General features: G+C 45.3%; 1 protein-coding gene across 3 annotated transcripts in view; it reads right to left on the bottom strand.

The window, feature by feature from the left end:
• LOC130382782 (unconventional myosin-VI-like) overlaps positions 1–11,109 on the bottom strand; it is a 39,862-nt gene extending 28,753 nt beyond the window's left edge. For all 3 annotated transcript variants that reach the window (XM_056590676.1, XM_056590677.1, XM_056590678.1), the window contains exons 1-10: positions 11,028–11,109; positions 7,745–7,920; positions 4,912–4,981; positions 4,740–4,813; positions 3,885–4,014; positions 3,367–3,472; positions 3,124–3,179; positions 2,941–3,038; positions 2,204–2,368; positions 1,480–1,560 (exon numbers count right to left, since the gene is read on the bottom strand). In XM_056590676.1, coding sequence (XP_056446651.1) covers positions 1,480–1,560; positions 2,204–2,368; positions 2,941–3,038; positions 3,124–3,179; positions 3,367–3,472; positions 3,885–4,014; positions 4,740–4,813; positions 4,912–4,981; positions 7,745–7,861 — 897 coding nt within the window. In that variant the 5' untranslated portion in view covers positions 7,862–7,920; positions 11,028–11,109. The remainder of the gene's footprint in view (positions 1–1,479; positions 1,561–2,203; positions 2,369–2,940; positions 3,039–3,123; positions 3,180–3,366; positions 3,473–3,884; positions 4,015–4,739; positions 4,814–4,911; positions 4,982–7,744; positions 7,921–11,027) is intronic.
• Positions 11,110–11,522: the final 413 nt, after the last annotated feature.

Below are 11,522 nucleotides of genomic sequence, written 5' to 3'. Positions count from 1 at the left end.
CATTATTAAGTATCCTTTCGATATATACAATCATATGCCATTTAATTGTGCAGCCCTGTGTTGTTGCCTGAGAAAATGTAGCAATAGAAGTTAGATGTTTTGTACTGTATATCAGCATATGCCCGAACAGCCTAAAGACCACCCAGCACACACGTCCTGTTTGAAGTGCAGACAGGTGCTATGTAAAGCGCTGGGCGTGCCAGTGTTTACATTGAGGTTATGTATCCATGTAAAGGCTGGGCAGGCCAGGGTTTACATTAAGGTTATGACTGCAGAACAGAGAACACAGAGCATGCAGTAGAGACGTCACCTGGTCTTCCTGCGCAGCGGAGGAGGGGATTGAGAGAGGGGCGGATCTTGTTAGGAACATAGAGTGTCATTGTCGTACACAGGGTCACATACAGTAATATATAGGGATGAGCTTATGCAATGCCCACAGCTGAGTTGTATCAGATATAGAGAAACACATTTAATGTACAACCTAATTTACTCATAATTAATAATTCACTGTTACAGTCCTTCTTAAAAGCTATATCAACCTTGTTATAAGAGCTGGGCAAGTATATTCACACTAATATTCTGTATAATGTACACAAATGGATATGCTATTTGATGAGTGCTGCTATCCAAGTTTCTTACAGTAGTGTGTTGCACCACAATATTGTACACAAGACAAGTATAACAATTAGCCAGGATGTGGTCCTTTAATGCTAGAAGTGAGTGACTCAACTCTCTCTCTCTCTCTCTCTCTCTCTCTCTCTCTCTCTCTCTCTCTCTCTAACCTGATTTTATTCAGAGATTCATTAGCATAGCAAAGGATGTGAGGAAATGGAAAGTGATGTGAATGGATTAATAGGAAGCCAAAGGGGAATCAAAATGTCAGCCTGATTCCTGCTAGTAATTACACCGTCTCTTGAACACACACTCACACACACTTACAGAAACACACACACACACACACACACACACACACACACACACACACACACACACACACACACACACACACACACACACACACACACACACACACACACACACACACACACACACACACACACACACACACAAACACACACACACCCACACACACACACAGAACTCTGTGTCCTGCATTATTCTTCAACTACACCGTTAGACCTGAACTGATTATTCAGGATTAAAACCTCCACAAAGATTCTCCTGAGAGTAGTTTGGTTTCCAGCTTAGCATTGAAAACTCGTTTTGAGAAAATGTAATGTAAGGACATAAGTATGTCTGCTTAGATAAACATTTCATCCATCTTTCATTTGTATTCATTGTATATTCCCTTTGTGTTGCTTGACAGGACAACTGTATTGCCCGTTATGAAGATAATTAAACTTTTATGGAAGAATATTATGTTTCTGTCCAACCTTTCATTGCTCACTGTTCGAAAACATAATACTCTGCTAAATAAATGCATAATTACTGCAAAGACACCAGATAATATTACAGTACCTCCGGACTCTTGCGGTTCTGTGTGATTTGTCTCTCAGACTCATTGTTGGCGAAGTAGCGTGTGCAGCCTCTGTTGAGATACTGGGACGACACAGAGAAATACATGGGTTACATTCTGATCACTTTACAGCCTCTGTTCAGAGGTACTGGGACACAGAGCAATACATTGGTTACATTCTAAACTCTTTAAAGCCTCTGTTCAGATACTAGGACTCAGGGATGTAGGGAATTTCCCCTAGGGGCCGGGACAATGACGATGCTCCCGATAAACAACTAAAGCAACAGCCAGTGTCTCTTTAACTTTTGTGTTTTGTTTTTTTGTTTTGGTAACATGAGCAATGAACAACCTAGGAGAGGACGAGGAACTAGGAACAAACCTGATCCTTATTAAATCGCTCGCTTTATTCCCATGACGGGAATGTACACGTAGGCCTAGAACACACATAGGTGCACTCAACCATCGTCTGAATAACAAGACTGCGCCTGGGTGACACCTAGTGGGACTTGTTGGAATTGCAAATATGGGTTGCAAAAAATGTATTACAGAAATTAGGTCAAAAGAATATAATGTTTGTTTCTTTACGAACATCTGATTATTCTATTTTATTTTTTCAGGCTTTATGCTCCCTGACGTAGGGACCCTGATGGAGGCTCCCTGATGGAGGCTCCCTGATGGAGGCTCCCTGATGGAGGCTCCCTGACGGAGGCTCTATTCTGGACCCACCCTGAAGAGGTCCGGGGAGTCCAGGTGGAGCTTCTTCTTGATGTCGTCGGAGGCGCCGGCACACAGCCGGTAGAAGATGTGGTAGTTCCTCTCCTCCTTGCTCTGCATGCAGATCCTGGACTTCTCCAGCAGGTAGTGCGACACGAACCCCCCCACCACCGTGTTCTGATCAGGGGGACACCAGCATAGTCAGACCAGTAGAACCCTAACCCCCCCACCACCGTGTTCTGATCAGGGGGACAACAGCAGAGTCAGACCAGTAGAACCCTAACCCCCCCACCACCGTGTTCTGATCAGGGGGACAACAGCAGAGTCAGACCAGTAGAACCCTAACCCCCCCACCACCGTGTTCTGATCAGGGGGACAACAGCAGAGTCAGACCAGTAGAACCCTAACCCCCCCACCACCGTGTTCTGATCAGGGGGACAACAGCAGAGTCAGACCAGTAGAACCCTAACCCCCCCACCACCGTGTTCTGATCAGGGGGACACCAGCAGAGTAAAGGCTAGACCAGTATAACCATTACCACCAGGGCTAACCGTAACTCATCTTTTAATGTTTTACACTAGCAGTACCCCAGCAGAGTCAAGGCTAGACCAGTATAACCACTGCCTCAACTAGCATTACCACATTAACCTCATGTCTTAATGTTAGGGTTATGGCACCAGTAGAAACAAGGACTAGGACTAGACTAGGAGCTCATTAGGGTTTCATGCTGTTTCGGTTAGGGAACATACCTTCTCATTAAAGTGGATTTCCACAAACTTCCCGAAGCGGCTGCTGTTGTTGTTCCGGACTGTTTTGGCGTTCCCGAAGGCCTCGAGGAGTGGATTGGCTGAGAGGAAACCAGGAGAAATGATTAGCATGTCGCTAACAGCTCATTAGCTTCTGGTGTTTCTGGAGTCACTTGGATCCGGTACCTTCCACAATCCTTTCGTCAATGTCTTGACCGGTTCCGTAGGTCGTTGTCAAATATCTACAGAGAAAAGGAACATCTTCTACAAACAGCTCAACAAGTTGATGGATGCAGACCTGGCAGAATAACCATTGTACCTATGAACCATTATTTCCAAGTATCTGAATTAATGGATACATATTTTCAGCAGCATCGCTTTCATACGTACAGCTCAGTTCATTGATACACAATTCATTCAGGTGCCCACCTCAGAACAAACTTGGTGTTCTCCGTCTTCCCAGCGCCGGACTCCCCAGAGACAATGATGGACTGGCTCATCTTCAGAACCTTCATGTCTCTGAAGGCCTTATCCGCTGAACACAAAGCAAAACATTAGCAAGCGATTGACAGATATTCTCTCAGGAACGATGGGAAATGTGGAAAAATAGTAATCTTGGCATCATTCAAATTCAAAGCGATAAAACGCAACGTAAATGGGACCAGTGTCGACAGATGCAAACATTGTCTTGTTTGTTTAAACAAATCTGGTCGATTTATGACAATGATTAGCATGCGATTTCTGCATCATCTTTTGTAGAAGACAAAAACAGTAATGTGCTCGACTTCCAATACACAAACTATGCAGGTTGGGCAGACACCCCACCGTCTCCCAGAGACCTTCCTCGCAGTGTCTGTGAACGAGCGTCCTCTGATGACAGCTAATAGGTAAAACTGATAACCTCGACCCTCCGATGACCCTCTAATAAGTAATACTGGTAACCTCACCGATGGCGAAGACGTGCGGTGGAAGGGTCCCCAGAGACTTCCCCTGGTATGACTTGATGGTCTCTGGAGCATACAGCTTAGCGATGTCAAAGTATGGGTTCACAGCTATTAAGATGTTGGCCACATAGGTCTGTTTAGAGAGGATAGAACATATATTAGTGGGTGCTTCATTTTTTGTCATTAATTAGTGTCATGGGTCAGCATCAATGATTAAAGAGTGGTGGGTCACATATCTATTAGTTATAATTAATTATTAGTTATTAATTAGTGTCATGGGTCAGTATTAATCATTAAAGAGTGGTGGGTCATATTTGTTCTCTTATTCTGGGTATTGTTGGAGTAAAAGAAGGAACACCTGGACAATGGGCCTTTGTGAGGCAGGTAAAACACGACGAGAGTTACCATGACTACCATGACTAGGGTTCCTCTGTTTAGCATGCAGGCATTAACCAGATGTCCCTGGGAGCTACGAAGCTTAGCCCCACATTGGACCCCGATTCTGGGGGCTTTTCCCCCACCTCGGCCTCCCACCTGACACTGGGTACCCCTGAGAACCAGTCAGCACACCTTCATCCCTCCTCATCCTACCTTCCCTGTCATCATCATCATCATCATCATCATCATCATCATCATCATCATCATCATCATCATCATCATCATCATCATCATCATCATCGTCACTGGATAGCTTTAGCTTTGGGGGTAAGGGAGCTTATCGTCTGCGTGTGTGTGTGTGTGGCTTTGTGTCTGTGTGTGTGCGTGTGTGCGTGCGTATGTGTTCATGAGCGCGTGTTTGCGTGTATGCGTGTGTGTGTGTGCAGGTGTGGAGTAAGAAAGAAGAAGAGCGATCCGTACATAGATGTGGTCTTTGCTGTAGCGGATGCGGACGTTGTTGAGTAAAGTGCCTTCGTTCAGGTACATCAAGGAGCCTGCGGAGAAACCAACACATGTTTCCAAAGGTCTCATGTATTGCAGAAAGTACTACTCAACAAATGAGCTTCAGCAGCAGAAACCAGAGTTCACTTACAGTTGTCTTCAACGTGTTTATTCACATCCTCCTCTGCTGGGAACACTTGGCTCATCTGCGCCAGAAAGGGCTGCACATGGAAACAAACATTTATAACGCAGGTACTATTTCGTCAGCATCATGTTGAATTGGATGTGGATCCTTCCTTCATTCCTTTCTATCTTTCTTTGACATTTCATTACACACATTGCTTTACATTGTTAAAAATATGGCAAATAGGTCAATGTGAAGAAGAAAGTAGAGAGTGAAATGGGATTGGAGTCAGAGATCCAAGCCGTGATTACGGAACGCTCCTGAGCGGGAAGCCTTCACTCGGATTTTCTCTGCATCGGTCGGGATTCTGAGTTCATTGATATCAGCTCAAAGGAGTGAGCTGAGAGAGGAACGGGGAGACAGGGCAGTGCCGTCTAAATAATTAGGTGGAGAGACACAGGAGCCGAGGCCTGACCCCAGCAGGTCTGGGTGGGTTACGCGTGTTGTGTGTGTATAACCTGTTTCATGTGTGTGTGTGTGAGTGTGTAACGTGTTCATATGCTTGTGTGTAAAATGTTTCAATGGTGTTTTTGTGTAACATGTGTAACGCGTGTCACGTATGTAACGTGTGTCATGTGTGTGTGTGTGTGTGTGTAACGTGTGTCGTGTGTGTGTGTAACGTGTGTCGTGTTTGTGTGTGTGTAACGTGTGTCCTGTTTGTGTGTAACGTGTGTCATGTGTGTGTGTGTCTGTGTTTGTGTGTAACGTGTGTCATGTGTGTGTGTGTCTGTGTTTGTGTGTAACGTGTGTCATGTGTGTGTGTGTCTGTGTTTGTGTGTAACGTGTGTCATGTGTGTGTGTAACGTGTGTAATGTATGTAATGTGTGTGTGTGTGTGTGTGTGTGTGTGTGTGTTGTGTATGGCATGTGTGTGTGTTGTGTGTGTCACTTGTGTGTGTGTGTTGTGATGTGAGCATGTGTGTGTGTTGTGTGTGTCATGCGTGCACGTGTTAGCATGCAGAGACCTGGAGCGGGGGGAAATGGTATTAAACAATTCCAGGGTAAGAAACATCCAAGCGAAGCCCCTTTCCCTTACCCCCCTCTCACCCTCCTGCCTCTGTAACACACAGACCCGGGGCAATTACTGCTCCTGTTACTGAGAGGTGCTGAGGCACAGAGCCAGAACCGGAGCACTACAATCGGTTCATGCCTGAATATCAAAGCTGAATCGACTGTCTACGAAACGGCCATAATGCAATGCACTGTGTGTGTATGCATGTGCATCTGTGTGTATGTATGTGTATGAGTGTCTGTGTGTATGTGTATTTGTGTGTGTGTGTGTGTGTGTGTGTGTGTGTGTGTGTGTGTGTGTGTGTGTGTGTGTGTGTGTGTTTATGTGCCTGTGTTACCCTTATGTCTGTGTATGTGCATGTGTGTGGGTCTCTGTATATGTATACGTTTATGTGTGTGTGTGTGTGTGTGTGTGTGTGTGTGTGTGTGTGTGTGTGTGGATGTGTGTGTGTGTGTGTGTGTGTGTGTGTGTGTGTGTGTGTGTGTGTGTGTGTGTGTGTGTGTGTGTGTGTGTGTGGATGTGTGTGTGTGTGTGTGTGTGTGTGTGTTCTTGTGTTCTTGTGTTTGTATGTATGTGTGTGGATGATACTGTAAATGTGTATTTGTGTGTTGGTGTGTGTGTGATTGTATGTGTTTGTGTGTGTGTGTGTGTTGATGTGTGTGTGTTAGATACAATGGACATATCTCCAAGCTACTGATGCATGGTGCACTCCCATAAACACAGGATAATCATCAACAGAATGTCTGCTTTGTTTTTCCTCTCTACGGTGGCCTGGAGGGTCATTTCAACAGACTAACAGCCGTGGGAGAGCAGGCATCCAGGAGAGAGCAGACAGAACAGAGAGCAGCCCTAATGAGGAGCGCTCTGTCCGACTGCTATGAACGCAGAACACAGAACCACCACACAGAGAACCGTAAGAACTAACCATCGCGGTACATCATGTAAAGTTGAGTTCGAGCAACATAAGTGGAAGAAAACACTTCTTTAAAATAGTATATTTTACAACACAAGCTTCTAAATGATCAACATGAAGACAGACCCAGTAATAACTTGATCATTGAATCACACGGTCAACTGTAAGAAAAAATAAACCACTGTTCATCCTAGCCAGGGAAGCAGTAAAACAGAAACAAATGTATATGCTGCTCCAGGAGGTAAACACTGTAGGAGGGAGCTGGTGGTTGGATACAGGGGCCCCAGTACGCTTTGGCCCCAGGGGCCTTGTGTCTCAGGTGCAGCAGGTGGCCTCCTCCTAATGAGCGTCTCTCCCTCCGGGCCGGCGGAGCAGCTGCTGCCCTCTTCACTTATTAATGCCGGCCTGCATTGTGGCGCTGCCATCGCCGCTCTCTCATGTTTCTCACCTGCAACACGTTGTTGTGCTGACACCTGTCCCCTCAAAACCCCCCCGCTCCCCATCGCTTAGAGACTGGGGGGGGGGGGGGGGGGGGGTCCACAGACACCTGTCCCCTCAAACCCCCCCATCAACTGGAGACTGGGGAGCTAAAACAGTGGAACTTTCACTGCAGTGATGTCATTCTTCTGATGGTAGGTTTTGTGTGACTTTCAGAAAGCTTTGATAATACTGATTATCATTTACAGTAATAAGATTACAATACATTACCTTCAGACCGTGTGTATGTGTGTCTGTGTGTGTCCCTGTGGGTGTGTATGTGTGTGCATGAGTGCATTCGATAGATACAGAGAGTGAGAAAGAAATGGAGAGTGTGCATGTGCCCGCGCCGTGCACACACGTGCACGCAGGTGCACACAGGGGCCAGGATGAGCTCACCTTGCTCCGCTGAGTGAGCGGCTCTACGGTGAGCGAGTCGGCTCCTATGTCCACGATCATGGCCAGCTGGAAGCCGTCGGTGGGGTGGGGCGCCCACACGGGCTTCCCGTCCTCCATGGCTGTCCTGTCGTCAGGAGCCACGCACGCACGCACACAACCACGCACACGCACGGGGCCTGGGAGCACAGGGAAGGGGGACGGCCAGGGTGAATATAACTGGAAGTAGAACCAGGAAGTCGCAGTGAAGAGTTAAACATTATCACACTTTCCTTTAAAGTCGTCGTAATCTTGATGGATCTTTGGTCTCAATGTAAGAACACTTTAAATGAACCGCCGTAGAGACACACTTCTTTGAGAGACCGCCCTGGAGTCATACTGCTATCCATGTGTTTATTGACGATTCCTTTAATCTGCTTTTGCCCTGCTTTTGTTGCCACACACTTTACAGAAGCTCAACATCTGGCTATGAAGCCCAAGCAGAAGCCCTCACCTTCCTCATCATCTTCATCAGGATTACACACCAACAGCTTCGCACATCTCACCAAATTTCCCCCGTCAGGGATAAATGTAGCATCTTATCTTATCTAATCTACGGTATATCTATCCCACAGATGATAGATGTTTCATCAGACCCTGTTCCGCCGAAACGTGTGTTAATCCCATACTGACAGAGGTCGTGCTTGCTGGCTTTGCAGCCTAATTAGCCCCAGAATTGAGGTCAAATGTTGCAGTGTGTGGGACTGAAAGTGCTGAGGCATGTTTTAGAGAGAATCCGAGGTCACCTTCGACTCAGCAGCTTCACTTTTTGAATCAACCTGTAAGCAACACTTTGCCTTCCCTTCTCTTTCACTTTGATGGTACAGGAAAACACTGTTACAGTCAGTAACAGTAATAAACGTATTCATATGAATGATAAATCATCATGAAGAACGTATATGATATAATTATACATTATTATTATTACACATATTATCCAAGAACAATTTAGCAAAAAATATTTTTTAAATAATGGCCAAACCATTTGTAATAACTAAAGACTTAGCATGAGACAGGTCGTGGTGAAGCATGTCAAAGCTGTCAGAGACAGGGCAGCCATTGTGTGATAGTCCCTGCCACCTTGGCCTGCTACGTTTATCGTTATATGGACGGTCTGAGTGCAGAACAACGCCCTTTACAGACAATGGCTGCTTGTTCACTGTCATCCAAAGGCCATTCAAACGGCAATTCAAAAACTGCAACATGGCAAAGGCTACGACTGAGAATATAACTCAAATCGTATCTTGATAACGCCTTGTGGATGACGGCTAGACTTTGGAGCTCAACGGGCCTAGTGCCTAGTGTCTAGTGTCTAGTGCCTAGTGTCTAGTGCCTAGTGCTTAGTGCCTAGTGCCTTGTGCTTAGTGCTCAATGCCTAGTGCCTAGTGCCTAGTGTCTAGTGCCTAGTGACTAGTGTCTAGTGCTTAGTGCCTAGTGTCTAGTGCTTAGTGCCTAGTGTCTAGTGCCTAGTGTCTAGTGCCTAGTGACTAGTGTCTAGTGCTTAGTGCCTAGTGTCTAGTGCTTAGTGCCTAGTGTCTAGTGCCTAGTGCTTAGTGCTCAGTGCTCAGTGCTTAGTGCCTAGTATCTAGTTCTTAGTGCCTAGTGCTTAGTACTTAGTGCTTAGTGCTAAGGCATGAAAACAAACAGCACTTCAACCATCACCCAAAGTAGAACCAAAGACAGTCCTCACTACTAAAGGCCGGACTTTGCAGGCCAGTAGTCAGTGGAGTGGTGCTAGGAATCCACTCTGTATCCCCATCATTAATGTACTCTCTATTCCCGTCATTAATGCACTCTGTATCCCCATTATTAATGTACTCTGTATCCCCATCATTAATGCACTCTCTATTCCCGTCATTAATGTACTTCCTATACCCATCACTAATGTACTCTCTATCCCCGTCATTAATGTACTTCCTATACCCATCACTAATGTACTCTGTATCCCCGTCATTAATGTACTTCCTATACCCATCACTAATGCACTCTCTATCCCCATCATTAATGTACTCTCTATCCCCATCAGACTCTTTATCCCTGTCATTAATGAATTATCTATCCCCATCATGGAGGTATTCTCCATCCCATCATAGAGGTTTTCTCTTTCCCCAGCATTAATGTACTCTCTATCGCCATCATAGACTCTCTATCCCAAATCATTAATGTACTCTGTATCCCCATACACACCATCTATCACAGCATCACATACATACGATGGGAAGGTTGTTCATGTTGTCATATTTCTGTGAGACCCTGGATTCTGTTATGTTATGGTCCATGTTTTCATCAAGGCTACCTGCTGGCTAATCTTTCGTTGAAGATCAAGGCTACGGAGATCCTTCAGTTTCTCTCAACAGGCAAGACAGCTTATACACGAGAGAGCGAGAGAGAATCACACTTTCCCGAGTTTCTAGTGATGTAAACAATGGGAATAATCCAGGGAATGCAGTCACAACATAAATCCTAATAGAGCATTTAAACCTAGGTAACATTGACTCTGCTTTTAATCCTCTTACAATTTAACCCTAAGCCAGATCGGAGGTGAGATGAGGTCAGTCAGTGAAAGTGTGGCCAACAGACAGAGAAAATCGCAGGTCTGAATCCAACAACTCCACCGCCTCATGGAATACACTCAGAGTCAGAGAGGAGCTGCATGGTTCTGAACGCAGCCTCACACCCTCTCTCTCCGCTTCCTTCCTCCGCAAGGAAAGGGATGTGGATTTTTTTTTATTGTGATGTGTGTTGCCAACAGGATATAGAAATATTGTACTTAATAATAATAATAATAATAATATACTTCAACGAAAACGTCCCCGATAACAGATAGCTCCACTCGATATCGGAGATCTTAGCCATGGGACAGTCATGGGATTTGGCAGATATTCTTTACAGACAAATTGAAGTATAAAAAGTAGTTCACAGCACAGTGAAGCTGTTTGCGCTCCGACGTTAGTGGGATCGGATAGGATAATTAGTTTGCTTTAACAAGTTACAGGTGGAAACAGACACACTAAGCCCCTTAAATAAGCCCTAGGAACAGGACGGGTGCTGTAACTAGATAGCCTACTGAAGTAGTCTCGACTTTAGAATGTCTTTGTAAGTACAACTTCAAACACAAAATCGCTTTACAAAGACTAATATATATTCCGCTCCGTTTCGGGACCCCGTCCCACTCCGACGGCCGTCGATCATAGAAAGCGTTTCGTTAAGATGTTAGCATATAAGACATAAAGGAACTTCCACTTACGTTGGGATGAGCTTCAGGAGGAGATAGTGATCAGGAGGAGGACAGCGAGGTGTGCAGGTCTGGTGGGGGGTCCGGGGAGAGGGAGCGCTCAGGACGGGAGGGGGTCGGGGGAGAGGGAGCGCTCAGGACGGGAGGCGGGGACGTCACTCTGAATACGTTACCTCAGAGGAGCTGAGAAACAGACGCGTGTTACCTTTACTCTATTATATTACCTGGAAACTCAACGGGAAGCTTTGCACTCAATGAAGACACACGATAAAAAATTTACAAAAAACTTTATTAGACGTTTTTTTTTTATCAAAGTAGGCTAATAGTTTTTATTGAATATCAGCGATTTTATATTATCTTCACAAAATTCAAATAAACCATATATGACCGCACATTCATTAAAAAAAGGTATTGTTGGTTATTTTCTGTAACTTTGTTCCTTTAACACGGAAGCTGAACCAAACTTCAGACAAAGCAGCCTTGAGACTCGTGAATAATTTAGAGTTT

The sequence above is a fragment of the Gadus chalcogrammus genome, chromosome 5 (assembly GCF_026213295.1).
Source record: "Gadus chalcogrammus isolate NIFS_2021 chromosome 5, NIFS_Gcha_1.0, whole genome shotgun sequence".
NCBI lineage: Eukaryota > Metazoa > Chordata > Actinopteri > Gadiformes > Gadidae > Gadus > Gadus chalcogrammus.
Note: the sequence above shows the minus strand (reverse complement) of the source record. Positions and strands in the feature narration are given on the sequence as shown.